This window comes from Rana temporaria, chromosome 2 (genome assembly GCF_905171775.1).
Source record: "Rana temporaria chromosome 2, aRanTem1.1, whole genome shotgun sequence".
Lineage (NCBI taxonomy): Eukaryota > Metazoa > Chordata > Amphibia > Anura > Ranidae > Rana > Rana temporaria.
In genome coordinates this window covers 439169125-439189652 of record NC_053490.1, presented here as the reverse complement: position 1 = coordinate 439189652, position 20528 = coordinate 439169125, and the positions used below count along the sequence as shown (strand labels likewise).

General features: G+C 46.1%; 1 protein-coding gene across 2 annotated transcripts in view; it reads right to left on the bottom strand.

Annotated features, from left to right (window-relative positions):
• Positions 1–19230, bottom strand: part of SLC43A2 (solute carrier family 43 member 2) — a 117398-nt gene extending 98168 nt beyond the window's left edge. The window contains exons 1-2 of one of the 2 annotated variants that reach the window (XM_040338387.1): positions 19021–19230; positions 2241–2430 (exon numbers count right to left, since the gene is read on the bottom strand). In XM_040338387.1, the coding sequence (XP_040194321.1) occupies positions 2241–2400 (160 nt within the window). In that variant the 5' untranslated portion in view covers positions 2401–2430; positions 19021–19230. The remainder of the gene's footprint in view (positions 1–2240; positions 2431–19020) is intronic. The other variant, XM_040338388.1, reaches the window with a different exon arrangement.
• Between the last annotated feature and the right edge of the window lie 1298 nt (positions 19231–20528).

Genomic DNA, 20528 nt, shown 5'->3' with positions numbered 1-20528 from the left:
GGTTCGTTCAAGCCCTGTTGGATAACCTGCCTCCGGGTTCTCCTCAAGCCGACCCCCCAATCGAACGGCATCCAGCCTGGGATCCTCTCAATAGAACTGTCACTGGGGCCCCTCTCGGCAACATAGAGCTCCGCGTAGCATTTGACCCCGGCCTGGAAGGCCATCGCCGGGGTCCCTTGGATGCGCGCACCCTAAAGGTGGATGCCGCACCTGGAACCTGGAACCTGCGGGAAGAACCAATAAATATGGCGTCTGCCACAGATATACTCTCCCCCAGCATGCCCTGCGAGGGAAAAACTCCTCTAATTGGCTGCTGGGGAAAGTCGCTCTGCCAGAACCCCTCTAGCGCCACTTGTCGCCCAGGGGTGGAAACAACACCCCTGGAGCGCAGGCTGACCCAAAGGACATTTCTAGAATGACAGCAGCCCAAATTTGACAAATTGTGAATAAGAGCAAGAATAACTCTCCCATTCCCCACTATCTTTAGCGTAGTGCCCATACTGGAAGTAAGGGGGCGCTACACTTGTTTTGCAAAACACTCTCAAACCAAGGTTTTACTGTATGTCACAGCTGGATCAATGTTCAACAAAGGAGGAAACTGTGTTTAACAAAGGAAAATCGGAAGTTCTGATGTCTTTATGTGTGTCTCCATAACAGTATGGATCTGTGGCATCTCCACATAGCTCTGTGCCAGGTCACTGGAGATGAACGTTCTAAATAGCTGTGCTTACAAAGAAGTTACCACTAAATCCATTACATTACAAATTAACAGACGCTGAACAACTCAGCATTTGCTTGTTATAGTATCTAATTAAGGAACTGATGCTTGTACAAGCGTACATTTCTGGGGTAAAGGTTCTCTTGAAATCTGTGAACTGACGTCAAATCAGGCAACACTGTGTCAGAAGCACAGGAAGCTGTATCTGTAAAACTATCTTTTGGGATGTGTCACATGGACATTTCAGGAGGCAGTGGGGGGTTCTGTGTCATTCTCGCCTAGGCGAGAAAGGAGGTAATGCAGCATTTCAGCAAATTGTCCAAAAAAATTATCTAATTGTGGGAGGAGCCATGTGGAAATAAATATTTTTTTGGGGGTGAAATCGGCTTTAATAAACTTGACAACGCTGATCAAATTTCTATATAAAAAAACAAAGCGTGCCGCTGAGAGCCTGAGCCAGTCGCTCTGTTCTCAGTCTGCACAACTTTCCATACTTTTCCTTTAAAGCTGAATTCCAAGCAGATATAAACTTATATCGATACAAGGTAATACAGCTCTGTATATATTAATACATCATTGAATTTTTAATGCAAGCAGCACAAGCTCCTGAATCTGGTATGTTATCAGCATCTTGAAATTCACTGTACTGCAAAGCTCAGATTGGGGAAGGAGAAGCAGCACAAGGATTGTTGTGCTACAATGTAAAGAGCATGCTGATAGGAGGGAAAACCAGAGTGACAAAGAAATTAGTGTTCCATTTTGAAATCTTCTGCCCTTGTTGTTTTAATTTTGGATTGTAAAACATTTTTTTGATACAGAGCAGCAGGATCAATCAGGATTTTTGCAGAATACTGAAAACAAATCTCATAGTGATTGAGTGTGTATGAACAGCAAGTAATACACCATTTATGATATTTTTTTATGATGTGCCACTGTATTCAATGATAGTTACCACTCGTCTAAGTATATTCACCAATGAGGTGATTCTATGCTTAGCCTAAGGTTCATAAGCACCAGTGGCACACATTCCCTGTCTCCAAAATCACAGACTTTAGGCCCCTTTCACACAGGGCGGATCAGTAATGATCCGCACCGTGAACCTCCGCTTGCTCAGCGGGGATCGCTCCGTTGATCCCCGCTGAGCCGGCGGATGACAGGGCGGTCCCCGCACACTGTGCAGGGACCGCCCTGTGTTTTCTCCGCTCTCCCCTATGGGGGGGATCGGATGAACACAGACTATCTGTCCGTGTTCACCCGATTCGATCCGCCAGACGGATGGAAAAGTAGGTTTTTCCTCCGTCACACTTTGGCGGATCGGAGCGGGTCGGATGTCAGTGGGCATGTCACCGCTGACATCCGCGGCTCCATAGAGGAGCACGGAGCGCCCGTTCAGGTCCGCCTAAAAAACTGTCAGGCGGACCTGAACGGGCCTCCAGGGTGAAAGAGCCCTTACCGTACATCATGGAGAAACACTGAAAACAAAGATAATAGCTGAATGTTACTAGTTCTAAATATTTCATACCTGGATAATGGCACAGGTAAGAGTAGAATCCTTCAGATTTAAGCATAATGAGCAGGGAGCCCCAGCCCAAAAGTACTGCAGAGAAGAAAAGGTTTTCAACCACTGCAGTAACTGCCATCCACCATCGGCGCCGATGCGCTGTAGCCAGTGTAGGTGCCATTTTTATTTCTTCTCTTTATGGACTTTCAATCTGCAAAACAAGACATGGAATATTACCCACCTATTCCAAGCTAATAAATTCATAAATAACAGTATCTGTGCATATTACAAATATACCTATCACAATTACAATGTGAGCCTTTGGAATACAGAGTAAAAATAAATAAATAATATCAATAAACTGTTTTAAATTGTCATACAAATATAAATTTGAAATCAAATCTTTATTATTTTTTGGCAATAACATCTTGTGGGAGCGAAATTCTGCCAGTCACGCCCCTCCAGCCTGTGTCTGAAGCCTCGTACACACGACCGAGAAACTCGACGGGCGAAACAAATCGTTTTCCTCGTCGAGTTCCTTGTTAGGCTGTTGAGGAACTCGACAAGCCAATTTTCTCCATTCCCGTCAAGGAAATAGAGAACATGCTCTCTTTTTGGCTCTTCGAGTTTCTCGACAGTTTCCTCGACGAAAATGTACACACGACCGGTTTCCCCGGCAAAAAAAAATTCTCCCAGCAAGTTTCTTGCTGGTTTTTGCAGAGAAACTCGGTCGTGTGTACGAGGCCTTAGAACAGAGGTCTCCAAACTGCGGCCCGAGGGCCTGATGTGGCCCTTTGATTGCTTTTACCTGTCCCTTGAGGCACTCTCATCCACTGATACCAACAATGGGACAAAATATCCTCCAATGACAGCAATAATCGGGCACAATTCCTCCTAATGGCACCAACAACAGGGCTCAATGACACCAATGATTGGGCACAATTCCTCCCAGTGACACCAACAATGAGGCACAACATTTCTCCCACTGAAATTAACAATTGGGAATTATTTTTTCCCACTGACATCTGGACCATTTCTACTCCCAATGGCCACAGTCCGGCCCAACGTAAAGTCTGAAAAACAGTAAACTGGCCCTTTGTTTGTAAAGTTTGGAGACGGCTGTCTTAGAATAACAGGGGGCGAAGCCTCCAACAATCTACATGTAATATCCCACTCCCATTGTGTTTAGCTGGTTAGTGGAGGAGGAGGAGGGAGGGAGTGATCTGTCATTTACCACTGTGTGTATGCCCACGTGTGTGGGTTGCTCAGATGGTATAGGGAGGAATTGCTCAGCATAGAAACTCACTGAGCAATTCTAACAATTACTAGAAAACATGTCTGTCAACAAATATGTAGCTTCAGTTTGCAGTCGTCCTCCTTGCCAATGAGAATTGCTTATATCGTAGGTTCACATTCAACTTATCTCGGACACATATCTGAATGAACGTAAGCCTCAGGCAATACATGTCTTTTTGCAGGGTTACATTGTCCAAGGTAGACATTCAGCATATATAACTGTCAGAAAATACATCGCCTTCTTTTATGAAATACCTTTTAAAGTGAGTCACTCTGCAGAAATGACATCAGTTCATGAGAATATTTCTTGTAGAAGTCTTACAAATACAGGTCCAGCCCACACAATGTATTTACCTCTCTGTTTATGTGTGAAATCAGTGCATTCATATTCCAATCCACAATATAGGTCTCATTCACACGGTCAAACACTGCAAAGAATCAACCTAATGTTGCGGCTGGGCTGACAGGTAGATGCAATCAGCCGCGGTCAGGAGGCCCATATAAAATCAATGTCAGGTGCCACCACTGTTCACATATATTTTCATTTCCAACATGTGGCAAGGGACAGATTGGTGACCCTGCACAGAATGGGCCAGATTCTCAGTGGAGATACGACGGCGTATCTCCAGATACTCCGTCGTATCTCTGCGTTGTGCCGTCGTATCTATGCGCCTGATTCTTAGAATCAGTTACGCATAGATATCTATTAGATCCGACAGGCGTAAGTCTCTTACGCCGTCGGATCGTAACTGCATATTTACGCTGGCCGCTAGGGGCGTGTACGCTGATTTACGCGTCAAAATATGTAAATCAGCTAGATACGCAAATTCACGAACGTACGCCCGGCCGACGCAGTAAAGTTACGCCGTTTACGTTAGGCTTTTCCCGGCGTATAGTTACCCCTGCTATATGGTGGCGTAAGTGCAGCGTACCAATGTTAAGTATGGCCGTCGTTCCCGCATCAATTTTTTTAAATTTTTTACGTAGTTTACGTAATTCGTCCGTGAATGTGGCTGGACGTCATTTCCGTTCACGTCGAAACCAATGACGTCCTTGCGGCGTACTTTGGAGCAATGCACACTGGGAAATTCCACGGACGGCGCATGTGCCGTTCGGGAAAATGTCAATCACGTCGGGTCAAGCCTGATTTACATAACACACGCCCACCTCTTCAAAATTTGAATTAGGCGGGCTTACGCCGGCCGATTTACGCTACGCCGCCGCAACTTACGGAGCAAGTGCTTTGAGAATACAGCACTTGCCCGTCTAAGTTGCAGAGGCATAACGTAAATCGGATACGTTACGCCGCCGCAAAGATACGCGGATCTACCTGAATCTGGCCCAATGTGTGCATCTAGGGCAGGGATATGCAATTAGCGGACCTCCAAAACTACAAGTCCCATCATGGCTCTGCCTCTGGGTGCCATGCGTGTGTCTGTCAGAGTCTTGCTATGCCTCATGGGACATGTAGTTCTGCAACAGCTAATTGCATATCCCTGAACTAGGGTAACTCATCTGTCCCTAACCCTGTGAACCGTTGGATGTGCAGTTACATGTGAACAGCTGTGGTGCTTGCCAGCCTGTCATTCATTTCTACAGACTTCCTGTCTGCGGCCAATCACATCCGGCTGTCAGCCCAGCAACAATACACCGATTTTTGCTGCTGTCCCCCCATATTGGGCATATGAATGAGTCCTCATATAGCTGGAAGTGGGAAGTTGTGAAAAGAGAGGACCAGCAGAATTCACAACATGAAAGGGATGTTTCAACTAAGCTTATATTGGATTGTCAAAAATGACTATTGTTTGTATTGTTATTACAATGATGTTCCAAAACATGGGTCTTCAAACTACGGCCCTCCAGTTGTTCAGGAACTACAATTCCCATCATGCCTAGTCAAGTCAATGCCTCATGGGATGTGTAGTTCCGCAACAGCTAGAGGGCCGTAGTTTAAGGATCCCTGTTCTAAAATGTAAAGTGTATGATGCTGTCACCATAAATTTTGTCAGTTTTCTACAGGTAATATACAGTTTCCATTTAAATATTTCAACAAAACAAGGAAGTCCAGATATTGGCATATTTTTTTAAATACATTTTCTCGTATACTCTCATTTTTATAAGAGTTTAGGTAAGTATTCATTTGCATAGCCCCACAATAACATAACATGGAATTAATCTATTTCTTAACATATTAAAGCGGAGTTCCGGCCACAATTTCACTTTTTAAATATAAATACCCCTGTAATACACAAGCTTAATGTATTCTAGTAAAGTTAGTCTGTAAACTAAGGTCCGTTTTGTTAGGTTGTTACAGCATTTAGACACTTTATAAAATAGAAATTGACTGGGGCCATTTTACGTGTGGGCATCATGAAGCCAGACTGTATGACTTCCTGGATTTCAGCCTTGCAGTTCTCGCACATGCTCAGTCCTGCACAAGCAGTGTAATAAGTTTCAGATCAGGTTTCAGCACCTGTACTGTCCAAGTCACATGATTCTTCGAGACTGGGGAGTGCACAGGCTCCTGGAAAGTTACAGCCACTACATTCCCAGGAGTCTGTGCGGTGTAGGTTAGGAAGCTTAAGCACCTAGGTGCAGGAAGAGGGAAGATTAACTATTCTGCCTAGCAACAACACTTTGAAGGCATCTAAAAAAAAAAAAAAAAAAATTCTTAAAGGACTAATGACATTTTTTTAAAACTACTGATGTAATGTTATATTTATGGGTGGAACTCCACTTTAATGTCACCAGAACTTGTACTCAGGAAATAATAAGAACTTGAGCTCCGACTTAGAAAAAGGTTCTTGTACAACTTCGGGGGCGACTCGGGGCGACTTGCATTGACTTCTATACAGAAGTCATTTTGCAAGTCGCCTCTGAAGTCGTCTTCAGGACGCCTTGCCGAGTCGCCCCCCGAAGTCGTGCCGCCCCAGTGTGAACCGGCTCTTAGTATATGGTGAATAAAAAAAGAAACATAAGGCTTGTATAAGGAGTCAGGACCATATTTGGAGACCTCAAAATCTAACTGATAGCCCACCACCCCTATTTTACAGCCCAACTCCATTAAAAATGTGTATTGGCTTTGGACAGAATAGGGAAGGGTTTAAGAGCCTCCAGGGTTTTTTATAATTGTCTATGACCCGACAGAGAGGATTTCCTATTTCTGTCTTTGTAAAAACAAGTCAAGAAATGAGGGAAGCAAGTGTCAGTGGATAGGATGGGATGGCACAGATGAAGCTTTTAAGCCTTTTCTGCCGTACTACAGGTTCAAATTAATTACTTTAAATACAGCCCTAGACTAGGGTGACCACGTGTCCCGGATTGCATTTTGCAGGTCTGTCCCGGGTACCTTTATTCCAGGACAATACAGTGTCCGGGAATTAAACTGACACAGCCCCAGTCCCCCCCGGGCTGATCTGATGCCCCCAAAAAAGGCCGCCACATCACCACTTTACTCACTGACAGTACTTCTCCTGGCTGGGAATGTCTGGAGGAGCACAATACCTGCCCCCTGCTTGTGATTGGAGAAATCATAAATCCCGCCTCTTGTGTCCAATCACAGTGCTGTGATTCGTTGGAGCACAAACTGATTTTTGGGAAGGAGGGTGTCCCTGAATGGTAGTTTGGAAATGTGGTCACCCTAGTCTAGACATGCATTTCACACAAACCTAATAGGAAAGCATTTAACCAGAGAGGAAAGAAGTCACCAGGTTCATTCTTATCACCTGCATGTTGAGAGGAGCAAAGATCTACTGGTTTAGTTCCTTGGTACAGATCGAAGAGTGCAGGTTGAAAACTAATCTAAAGATAACCAAACAGCTTCCTTAAAGAGCCAACAAACATGGCGGATCATGATAAGGCACAGACATTATTTGCTTGGTTCAGGTGCTTCCTATTCTGAGCTTGGTTTATTGTTGTAAAAACATCATATCTGCAAGGTGACAAACATTAATGCTTTGACCCTTCCTTTTTACACCTGGACTCTCTAAGTTTTATCAAACAAACGTTAGAAAAACACCACTCGATGACCTATAAGTTATTTTATTGTATTTGTTAATGAGAGGAAACTTTTGCTGGGTAAACAAGGAAGGTTTAGGAACACCAGCATTCTGCTAATGCAGCTAATCTGTCTACTAGTCCTGAACGGGTTGTTTTCTACAATGCTCGGGATGGTCTTCTTTTAACTTCCTATTCATGAAAAAAACATCTATGGCAGAAGTTTTTTTAAGGCCTCTTTCACGCGGGCGGACCTATCGACAGGCGGACCCGATTGGACTGGCTGGATGTGTCCGTTTACACCCGCTGACATCCAGTCCGATCTGCTAAAAACAGACGGATAGGGGATCCATTCCCCACCTAGTGGATCAAATCAGATAGCAGTTGGGTATAAACAGATAGGCGGTCCATTCACATTAAAGTGGTTCTCCACCCTAAAGTGGAGTCCCGCTGATCGGCACCCTCCCCCCCTCCGGTGTCACATTTGACACCTTTCAGGGGGGAGGGGGGTGCAGATACCTGTCTAAAGACAGGTATTTGCACCCACTTCCGGCCCGGGCAAAAGACGGGCATTGCGTCACATCCCGTCCTCCCCACCCGTGGTGTGCTGGGAACACTCGGCTCCCAGCACACAGCGGGAGCCAATCGGCAGGCGTAGCGCGACTCGCGCATGCGCCGTAGGGAACCGGGCAGTGAAGCCGGAGCGCTTCACTTCCTGGTTCCCTCAGCGTGGATGGAGGGGGGAGCAGCAGGGTGACGAGCGATCGCTCGTTCTCTGCTGCGGACGCCGCTGGACTCCAGGACAGGTAAGTATCCTAATATTAAAAGTCAGCAGCTGCAGTATTTGTAGCTGCTGGCTTTTAATATTTTTTTTTGAGCGCACATCCGCTTTAAAGCGGAGGTTCCGTGGTACCTCGTTTTTTTAATTTTAGGTGCATTTAAGGGGGTTACAGACACCAACTTGGTACTCACTTGATAGCCGATAAGAACCATCCCCTGTCTTTTTTCGTTGTAAATATAAACTTATAAAAAACGATCCTGGTCTTTTCCATTTTGCTTGTGGGCATTGTGAAGCCCACAAGCACAGACTTCCAGGAAGCGGTGAATGCTAGTCCCCCAGCATTCACCGCTGTAACTCGCGCATGAGCTGTGTGAGCTGTGTTGACGGCGAGCAGCGACGTCAACACTTCCAGGTTGCCATCACAACGGGTATTGTCATTCGAAGTACGCGCCCCGTTGTGAGTGGCTTCAATGCAAACATCAGCGACGGCTCAGATGCCCTTATTTAAAATGGCGGAATTAGATCCGCCCTCGTCACGTGACCGTCTTGATGAGTGAAATAGCGTGAGATTACGATGGTTGGTGTTCCACATTGTCTCCTGTCAATCATTACACTGAGCTCCCAGCACACACTGGGGCGCCGGGGAATGGGAGAGATACGCCGGAATACGCAGGAATACCCGGAAGTCGCAATTAAAACGTCTGATTCACGGTAAATGCATCCAAACAAAGAAAATAAACAGAATATGTATAAGTATCTGCTCCAAAGGTCTTGTTAAGCTAATGTGTGTATTGTGGGTGAACCTCCGCTTTAAACCGCCCGTAGAGGAGAGCAGGTTATGTCTGTGTCCATTCAGCAGAATTAGTCTCTGCATAAGCATGATCTGTCTACTGATCCAGACTGGGCAGGCGGACCCCTGAAGAAGCCTGTCCCGTGTGAAAGGGGCTTTAGGCTGGCCATACACACTGGAATCTGCTTTATCCACATTATACAGAGCTTGGATGCAGCCGCTGCTCAGCCAACAATTTTCCATTCGTCTCTTTCACACTGACGGACCTATCAGATCCATGTCTGTTTTTCAGGCGGACCGGATCGGACCATCGATAGTTCGTTTTGGAGTGGTGGGTGTCATTGGACATGTGTCTTCTGACATTTCCGTCATCTGATCCAATCCTGTCCGCTAAAAACAGATGAACGGGGATCAGTTCCCTATCCGCCTGGTGGAACGGATGAGAGTTGTATGGAAACGAACAGACGGTCCTCTTTCATCCGACTGCCAGATAGAGAATGGTGTGCTGTGTCTGCTCTGCATAGCGGAGAAGACACAGACCTTCCATGCGCCAGCTCAGCGGGAATCTGCGAGAGAGAGATCCCCTGCTGAGCAGATGGATATGCTTGACGGGGTCTGTCCCGTCTGAAAGGGGCCTAAGACAAAGGGTGCAAAGTAAAAGGGTCTGGGTGATCGTAGCCTCGGAAACCGCCAATCTTTTCGACTCGGTCGAGTGAAGATACCTCTGGACCTGTCTGGACAAGTTCGGTCTGGGTCCTAAATTCATAAAATAGGTTCAGCTCCTTTACCAAACTCCAGTGGCGAGGGTCCTAGCTAATGGATGGCCCTCGGAACAATTTCCCCTTTCTAGGGGTACGGGACAGGGGTGCCCTCTGTCCCCGCTGCTATATGCCCACTCGCAATAGCCATACGTACACACCCAGGGATAGTAGGACTACAAAGGGGGAAGGTAACGGGAAAAAATCAGCACTTATGCAGATGACACCTTATTGTACCTTGATGACTCGGGCAACTCCCTACCACTAGCATTAGCCTTGATAGAGCGCTTTTTCCGGTCTTCTGATCAATTGGGACAAATCCCAGATACTCCCCCTTGACAGTTTCCCACCATCTAGAGACTGTGCCATGCTTCCCCTACAGAGGGTAGATATCATCAAATACTTGGGAATCCGGACCACTCGTGATCCAGCGCACTTCATCTCACTTAATATAACACCACTATATGAAATGCTTAAAAGTAGCGATCTAATATTCTAGGCTCAACGACATACTAAGGCCTCGTACACACGACCGGACATGTCCGCTGAAACTGGTCCGCCGACCAGTGTCAGCAGACAGATCCGATCGTGTGTACAGGCTAGCGGACAGATTTCCAGCGGACAAATGTTTGTTAGCATGCTAAGAAACATGTCCGCTGGGAAGCTGTCCGGCGGACATGTCCGCTGGTTAGTACGTCTAACCAGCGGACAGAAATCCCGCGCATGCGTCGAATTGATTCGACGCATGCGTGGAAGCATTGAACTCGCGCGATAGAGAACGTCGGTGTCGTCTACGTCACCGCGTTCTCTGTCCGGGCGGATTTCGGTTTGATGGTGTGTACAGCCATCAGACCGAAATCTCCCAGCGGACATGTCCGATGAAAACGGTCCGGCGGACGAAATCTCCCAGCGGACATGTCCGATGAAAACGGTCCGGCGGACCGTTTTCATCGGACTGTCCGCTCGTCTGTACGGGGCCTAATAGATATATTCTTGCCATATCTGAGTGGAATCACCCTTTAAAAGGGAAAATAACTCAACATGTACCAAGGTCACCCAAGAATGGGGCAAAAATGAGGCAGCCTTACTTATGGAGCTATAATGTAAATATCAACCACACTAGTATTTTAGGAAAGTACTGGTGACATAATACTAATTACTAATTTACTAGAACAGGGCTAAGTACAGTTCACCAGCTATTGGGAAATCTGTTCCTCCCAGCCCACAAATATCTACATCAGTTCTTCTGACCAATGCCAGCCACTTATCCAAAATGTAAAGAATAAACTCTCTTTTATGATGTGATTGCTGAATGAAGCTTTGGACCCGTTCTGAAGATTCTTGGTGCGCTGGTGACACACTTCTCGCTAGCAACCAAGCACACTGTGTGGCAGGGGCCACCTGCTTCCAAGCAACCGAGCACAATGTGTGGCAGGGGCCACCTGCTTCCAAGCAACCGAGCACAATGTGTGGTAGGTGTTGCCGGTGTTTAAGCAACCAATAAAAAGGAGGGTGGGTGGAACAGGGAAACTAACAAGCCCCCTCACCCTGCATACCTAGTGATGGCACTTGTCTCAGGAGAGTGCCTGGCTCCCAAGACAAGCACCATCAATCATAGCTGGTTAAATATTAATCTGGTGGGGGTGGGGGGACGCTGTCAGCCATGTTATCTCAGCAAAGAGACAAGCTAGAAAGACGAGAGAAAATGCTACGTGTCCCTTGTCACCTAGTGGACAGCGTTCTACAAGTGTCACAGAGACAGGAAGTAAGGGGAAAGCTCCCAGTAGGGTCGCGGTGAGTATAGTTTGCCTCTGTGCAAGGGGACTTTTCTTCTCAACACCAATTTGTAGCAAGAATTGCTACGGCAACTCCATCCAAAGATGGAACAAAAATAAACCTGGCCTGGAGTTATTTTTGAAAGTGGTTCTAAGGTCACACTGTTTTTTTTACCTTAAAGCGGTGGTTCCCCCTTAAAAACAACTTTTTTTTATTCCACTGCCCCCCCACATTCCATCACGATTAAGGCTCTTATTATTTTTTTCCTGCTGTACATACCTTAGTACAGCATATTCACCCGTGCATCCGGGTTGCGAGTCCCGCGGGAGTGGGCGTTCCTCACATGCTGTTGATTGACGTTTTGCCCAAAAACGAGCTCCCCCCTGTCGCGTAAGCCGCGTCACAGTTGGCGAAAGGAGCCGAATGGCGAGTCGGCGCTATACTGCGCATGTGCATCGCCGTTCGGCTCCTTTCGCCAATCGTGACGCGGCTTACGCGATGGGGGGAGAGCTCGTTTTTGGGGAAAACGTCAATCAACAGCATGTGAGAAACGCCCACTCCCGCGGGACTCGCAACCCGGATGCACGGGTGAATATGCTGTACTAAGGTATGTACAGCAGGAAAAAAATAATAAGAGCCTTAATCGTGATGGAATGTGGGGGGGCAGTGGAATAAAAAAAAGTTGTTTTTAAGGGGGAACCACCGCTTTAAAGTGGCTCTATAGGATGAAGGTTTTTTACCTTTTTATTCTATGCATGAAGGTAAAAAACCTTCTGTATGCAGCGATATTCACGATGTATGGGGACTCTCCCTCCTCATTGGCTGAAACAGCAGCGGGAGTCCACGCTGCTGTTTCAGCCAATGAGGAGTCCACGTATGTGCCATTGCTTAAGTCAGTGTGCCGTTACCGGTGGCTCCCATGCGCATGCGCAGGAGTGACGTCATTGCGGCTCTGGCCAATCACAGTGCCAGAGCCGCGATACCTGGAAGTAAACCCCAGGAGAGATGTCGCTGGCTGGAGGGGGATATGAGGACCGCTGGGTCATAATGAGCTAGTATACTATGCATTATACTATATACTATATTATCCACTTAACCCCCGGACCAAAATGCAGGTAAAGGACCAGGCCCTTTTTTGCGATTCGGCGCTGCGTCGCTTTAACTGACAATTGCCCGGTCGTGCGACGTGGCTCCCAAACAAAATTGACGTCCTTTTTTCCCCACAAATAGAGCTTTCTTTTGGTGGTATTTGATCACCTCTGCGGTTTTTATTTTTTGCGCTATAAACAAAAATAGAGCGACAATTTTGATAAATATTCAATATTTTTTACTTTTTGCTATAATAAATATCCCCCAAAAATATATAAAACAAAATTGTTTTTTTCCTCAGTTTAGGCCGTTACGTATTCTTCTACATATTTTTGGTAAAAAAAAAAAATCGCAATAAGCGTTTATCGGTTGGTTTGCGCAAAATGTATAGCGTTTACAAAATAGGGGATAGTTTTATAGCATTTTTATTAATTATTTTTTTTTTACTACTAATGGCGGCGATCAGCGATTTTTTTCGTGACTGCGACATTATGGCGGACACTTCGGACAATTTTGACCCATTTTTGGGACCATTGTCATTTTCACAGCAAAAAACGCTGAAGGGGTTATGTTTCACCTAGTGTATGTTTACAACTGTAGGGGGGTGTGGCTGTAGGAGTGACGTCATCGATTGTGTCTCCCTATAAAGGGGATGACACGATCGATGCAGCCGCCACAGTGAAGCACAGGGAAGCCGTGTTTACACGCGGCTCTCCCCGTTCTTCAGCTCCGGGGACCGATCGGGGGACCCCAGCGGCGATCGCGTCCGCGGGTCCCAAGGTCCCGGAGCTTCGGACGCGCCCGCGACCCACGGCTGGGTAGATGTACAGGACGTACATCTGCTCAGCCGTGCCATTCTGCTGACGTATATATGCAGGAGGCGGTCGTTAAGTGGTTAAATACTATATTATATATTAAGCATTATACTATATTATATACTATATTATATATTATGCATTATACTATATTATATATTATGCATTATACTCGCTCATTTTGCCTTTGTCTTGCAGGGCTTTTTTTTTTTTTATCGGGTTTACAAACACTTTAATGCATTGTATGCATTAATATAAAAAGCCTTCTGTGTGCAGCAGCCACCCTAATACTTACCTGAGGTCCCTCTCTATCCACAAGTGTCTCAGCTGTCCGAGATTCTCCCACCTGTTTGGCTGAGACAGCACTGGCACCATTGGCTGCCGCTGCTGTCAATCAAAGTCAGCTTGCCAATCAGAGGCGAGAGGGGGCAGGACGGGTGAGGGCTCTGTGTCTCCTTGCGCCTCGGCTCGTGTGCCCCCATAGCAAGCTGCTGGCTGTGGGGGCACTGAACAGGAGGGAGGGGCTAGGGTCACAGGAGAATCCGGGCTCCTCTGTGCAAATCCACTGCAACAGAGCAGGTTAGTATACATTTTTATAGGAAAAAAAATGAGACTTTACAATCACTTTAAAGTGGTTGTAAACCCTGTTACACCACTTGTACCTACAGGTTAGCCTATAGGTACTGTAAATATCTCCTAAACTTGCACAGTTTCCTTGTGTGCCGTTTCTTCAGTAGCTGTGCCGTGACCGGTGGCTGCCACGTGCATGCGTGGGAGTGACATCACCGCGGCTCCGCCAAATCACAGGGCCAGAGCCAGCAAACCCGGAAATAACTCAGGGAGACTTGACGCCGGTCACATCGGTGTGCGAGGACCACTGCAACAGCTTCAACCTAAGGTAAGTTCTTCATAATGAGCTAGGGTGTGATGCATACAAGCTCATTATGCCTTTGTCTTACAGGTTTGTTTGTTTTCCTGAGTTTACAACCACTTTAATCATGAGTATGAGGCTGTGTTCATATCGGAGTGACCTGTGCCCCTGTGGGTAGGGCAGCCCATTCTTCTTTATCTCCACAGAAACATGAGGAAAAAGTCGTAGAGCCTTTTTCTAATCTATAACATGCAACAAGGAACATTGTCCAGGAGCGCACGTTAAAAACGCAGGCGTTTTGCAGATATGTGTGTAAGGCTATTAAGAATTATTGGCGCGTCTGATAAAAAGCTGTGCGTTTATCTCACACGTGGCGTGGTAAACATGTGCGTTCCGGGGTGCGATAGTGTGAAGCTTGCCTCATTGTTCTAGTTCATTTCCTGGAAGAAATGGAAAACATTTGTTGTTTTTCACCCTAATTATTGCTTCTAGACAGGATGTGGAAGACATTAGCAGAATCATTGGCTTATATAAATGAGCATGGAGTGTTTGGACAGGTAACTGCTGCAATTAGTGTAATGCAATTATAAAGGACTTTCCTATCGCTGTATAACGGAATGTCTCCGTACAGACAGTACATCCTATGATTATGGAGACGTCCGGGCTTATCCCCGGTACAGCTCCTCATCCTCTCACAACAACATCCTCTATCCCCGGCCGCCCGCCTGCCTGCCTCACACTCCCCTGACTGAGGTGAAACAAACAAATAAGCGCGCTCCAGACGTGAACTACCCGCCCCCTCAGAAGCCGGATTGGCCGGTCGATAATAGTGCACGGCCAGTGATTGGTCGCTGAGCAGCAGCAAAGCACGCGGAGGAGACAGGTGTCAGAGTAGCCGGTTTGAACCGGCAGGCGCGAGACTGCGGCTCTGCGGCTGAAGTGCACGAGAAGAGAGCCGGGAAAGCGCGAGGGTGGGAGGAAGGGGGAGAAGGAAGACGGTGGAGAGTGTGTGTGAGGGAGACATGGAGGGAATGTGTCACCGAGGGGCGACAGAAAATGGTTTATAAACATTAGTGGATTGTGGTAGAGGGAGGTGAGAGAAGACACCGCGGAAGTCAGCCATGTATAGCTCCTCACCCGGGTCACACAATGATACAAGATGGGGGAGGAGGACGGGGGTGTACAGGATGGGAAGCTGAAAGGACATGACAACCGAAACAATGGACCTCTAATCTGCAGGCTTATGGTGTGTCACATATACCATGGGGGGCACTCATATTATAGGCGTCACAAATACCATGGGGGGGGGGGGGACTCGTATTATGGTGTGTCACATATACCATGGGGGGGGCACTCATATTATAGGTGTCACATATACCATGGGGGACTCGTATTATGGTGTGTCACATATACCATTGGGGGGGCACTCATATTATAGGTGTCACATATACCATGGGGGGAGGGGACTCATATTATGGTGTGTCACATATAACATTGGGGGGGCACTCATATTATGGGGGCCACATATGCCATGGGGGAACTCATACAATGGGGCCACATATACCATGGGTGTCATTAATGCCATGGGGGGCCCTCATACCAGGGGTGTCACTAATGCCATGGGGGCCACTCATACCATGGGTGTCGGTAATACCAGGGGTGTCACTAATGCCATGGGGGCCACTCGTACCATGAGTGTCAGTAATACCAGGGGTGTCACTAATACCATGGGTGTCACTAATGCCATGGGGGCCACTCATACCATGGGTGTCACTAATGCCATGGGGGCCACTCGTACCATGGGTGTCACTAATGCTGTGGGGGCCACTAATACCATGGGTGTCACTAATGCCATGGGGGCCACTAATACCATGGGTGTCACTAATGCCATGGGGGCCACTCATACCATGGGTGTCACTAATGCCATGGGGGCCACTCGTACCAGGGGTGTCACTAATACTATGGGGGCCACTAATACAATGGGGGGCAGCAATGTCCAACACACACAAGGAAATTTGCCTTGATTCCTATGAGTTCAGTTCACATTATTAGGGGAGCTCATGTAAATCACACTTGTTCCCACACCCCTGGACAAAACATGTTACCCGTTACCAGACGTGGGGTGCTATAATGGCACCCCCACACATTGGAAAACAGCAAGTTTTCAGGTGAGGGAAACCACAAAAGCCTGGTGGCTGCCCTATTATTATTATTATACAGGTTTTATATAGCGCCAACATTTTGCGCATCGCTTAACAAAATGAAGGCAGACATTACAGTTACATTACAATTTGGTACAAGAGGAATCAGAGGGTCCTGCTTGTTAGAGCTTACAATCTAAAAAGGGAGGGTCAATTTATACAAAAGGTAATAGCTGTGGGGGCTGAGCTGATGGAGGAAGTAAAATAGTGTTATTTAGAAGCAGATGTTTTTTGAAAGAAGGTCCCGGGAACTGTTTCCCGCAGGTACGGCCACCTATTCCAATGTATTGGTTGCTGTGCCTTGTGCAAACACAATAGTGTGAACCTGAAGACTAGAGGCTTGTTTACACCAGATGCAGTCAAGTGCATTCTTAAAAGCAGAACAAAGGCACATATGTGCAAGAGAAATGAATGTATTTCCAGATGAGCCCCGTTTACCCCATTGCAGTGCATTTAAAAAAGTACAGCATTCTGCATTTTTCCACACCGAAAACACACATGAATGCGCACAAATGCACCACAACTTAAAAAAACTTTGAAACATTATTTTAAAAAACACACCATAATTGCACTATAAACAAACATAGTGAACGCAGAGATTGTAGTGTAAATGAGCCCTAAAAGTAGGACATTGCATTGCACCCCCCCCCCCCCCTATGGTGAATAAAGAGGAATGAAATGTCACTTTGTAACTTTTCGATAAAGTTAAAAGAAAAAAATAATTTACGACAAATAGGCTCTGTGCCAACAACTCTTACAAACATTCTGTAATACCTGCCTGAGGAAATATAGATCGATCCCTAGAAATGTTCCCAGATGGTCAGCTGACCCTCCTGTGCTCTCTGCTGACCAAAATCGGTTACATTTTCCCAGTTTTTCTTTGAGAAAAACATACCCCCCCCTCCTATTTTATGGAGAAGAACTGGGGAGTGTTGTTCTATTCTATGGTGACAACGTTGCTCCTCTAAAGATACAATAGAGTGAGTGTTGTCACCTTAAGACAGAAAGTGACAGGCTCACCAGGTAAAAATGAAGGGGGCAAAAAAGAAAATGAAGGCAGCCAGCATATCTATAGCCTGATATTCAGATAAACTGCAATGTGTGACATTTTTGTTCTTGAGTTTTGGATACACTTGAGTAAAAGAGGTGGTGGATGATAGAGGGGGTCATTGGTGTGGAAAGGGGGAACTGGTGAGGAGAGAAGCTGTCACCCTATGGGGCGGGGGGCGGTCAAAAGAAAGAGGGGATCCCTATTCTATAGTACGTCATTAGCTGGTAGTGCAGGACAAAGCAATGGTGCACTGTAAGTCTGTAACCCATAGCGATAACGCTGTAACCTATAGTGATAATCGCTGTAACCCATAGCAATAACGCTGTAACCTATAGTGATAATCGCTGTAACCCATAGTAATAACGCTGTAACCTATAGTGATAATCGCTGTAACCCATAGTAATAACGCTGTAACCTATAGTGATAATCGCTGTAACCCATAGTAATAACGCTGTAACCTATAGTGATAATCGCTGTAACCCATAGCAATAACGCTGTAACTCATAGCAATAATGCTGTTAGTGGTATTGCTGTAACCTATAATGAACACTGTAACCAATAGCGATAATGCTGTAACCCATAGCAATAACTATGTAACCTATAGCAATAACTATGTAACCTATAGCAATAACGCTGTAACTCATAGCAATAATGCTGTAACTCATAGCAATAATGCTGTTAATGATATTGCTGTAACCTGTAATGAACACTGTAACCAATAGCGATAATGCTGTAACCAATAGCGATAATGATTTAACCTATAGCAATAATGCTGTAACCCATAATGATAACGCTGTTAGTGATATTGCTGTAACCTATAATGAAATCTCTATAACCCATAGCAATTACTTTGTAACCCACAGCGATAACACTAACCATATCAATACCACGGTAGCCCATAGCAACCAGCACAAGCCTTTTAACAGCTGACTGCTTCTGTTGGGATGTGTGAGCCCCTCGATCGGCGGGAGGTGCAGTGATCGGTGGGGATTGTCTCCCCTTCTATCCTGTACACAGCCGTCCTCTCCGCTTCCCCGGTCACTCTCCGCACTCCGGACAGTGATCGGGCTGTGCAGTGACAGAGAACACGGAGCGATCATTCGGTACACGATTAGACGGTGATCACTGTCAGTGTACAGCAGTTTCGGATATGACAATACCGGACACCATAGTGACTGACAGAAGCTCATCACCATCATGTACAAGTTCCCGGACACAGTACGGGAAGTGTACGATTCTCAGCCCCGTCCGGTGATCACTGTCAGATCTCTATGATGTGTAATGATGGTAGTCATTGATCTCACGTCTCCCTATCACCTCCCCAGCCCTCTGCCTCCATCCCTTACACGGGACATCACTGGTCACTTGCTGTCTTACCGGCTGATCAGCTGTGAGGATGACAGTGCACACGGGCCGGGGATCTGGGCAGCTCAGCTCGTTATGTGGTCAATGACGGCGGTTGGGGGCCCCGGGACTGCTGCGGTTCTCAGGTTGTGTTGGACCGGAGGGGTGCCGGTGCCGCAGCCTCTTCTTGTCCTTCTCGGGCCCGGCCGACTTGTTTTCTCATTTCTTTATTCAGGTCCTTTTTATTATTGCGGAGCCTCTGAGAAAAACAATGAGCGCATTTGATTGGCTGACGCTGGCTAGAGACAGAAAGCAGCCAATGAGAATTCGGCTAGATAGAGAGAAGAGATGGAAGGAAGACACAGAGTGAACGGAGAGCTGAGTGAAGTCAGAGTGGAGAGAGTGAGATCAGAGCAGATAACTGTACAATGGGCCCCTCCATACACAGGACGACCCAAATCCCAGCTCTTCCTCCATCGCCTATTTATTGGAGAATAAAAAGATTTATTAGTATGATTAGTCCTATTAGGAGCTGACATGAGGCTGATCTCCCTGTGTTATACATCACATACTTCAACAGCACCATGGGGGAAAAAATAAATAAATCTGTACTCTTCACAATCATTTATAGCCACACTATTAGAGTGTAAGCTCCTATGAGCAGGACCCTCTTGTATTTTATTTTATTGTAACTGTAATGTTCCTCTTTATATTGCAAAGCACTGCACAAACTGTTGGCACTATATAAATGCTGTATAATAATAATATAATAATACCAAGGTTCCATCAGGATCACTATGGGAAAACTTCTCTGGATGTGTATAGCTGCCAAACATGTCTGTTTGTTGTTTGCTTAGAAGGAAACCTGACTCCAGATACACCGGGCCAATGGCAACTGAGAGGAAAGACAAAGGAGACAACGTACCATCACCCACCAAGCCAACAAAAAGACATTGGAAGCTGCCTTCACCCTCCAGACAAAGACATTGCTGAATAATGACTGGTCAAGCAATACAAATGAAGAAATAAGTGTCCATTCTTGGGACTGTATACTTCTATGATATAGGACATCTGTAGTTCGGTGATTATTCACCATCAAATATACTTTCCAATAGCTCATGTTTTTGAGATCACAATGTGCAACAAATAAACTTTTGGATATATAGCATCTCACAAAAGTGAGTACCCCCTTCACATTTTTGTAAATATTTTATTATATCTTTTCATGTGACAACACTGAAGAAATTAAACTTTGCTACAATGTAATGTAGTGAGTGTACAGCTTGTATAAATAACAGTGTAAATTTGCTGTCCTCTAAAAATAACTCAACACACAGCCATTACTGTCTAAACCATTACCAACAAAAAGCGAGTACACCCCTAAGTGAAAATTTCCAAATTGGGCCCAATTAGTCATTTTCCTTCCACGGTGACTCGTTAGTCTCAGGTGTGAATGGGGAGCAGGTGTGTTAAATTTGGTGTTATCGCTCTCACTCTCTCATACTGGTCACTGGAAGTTCAACATGGCACCTCATGGCAAA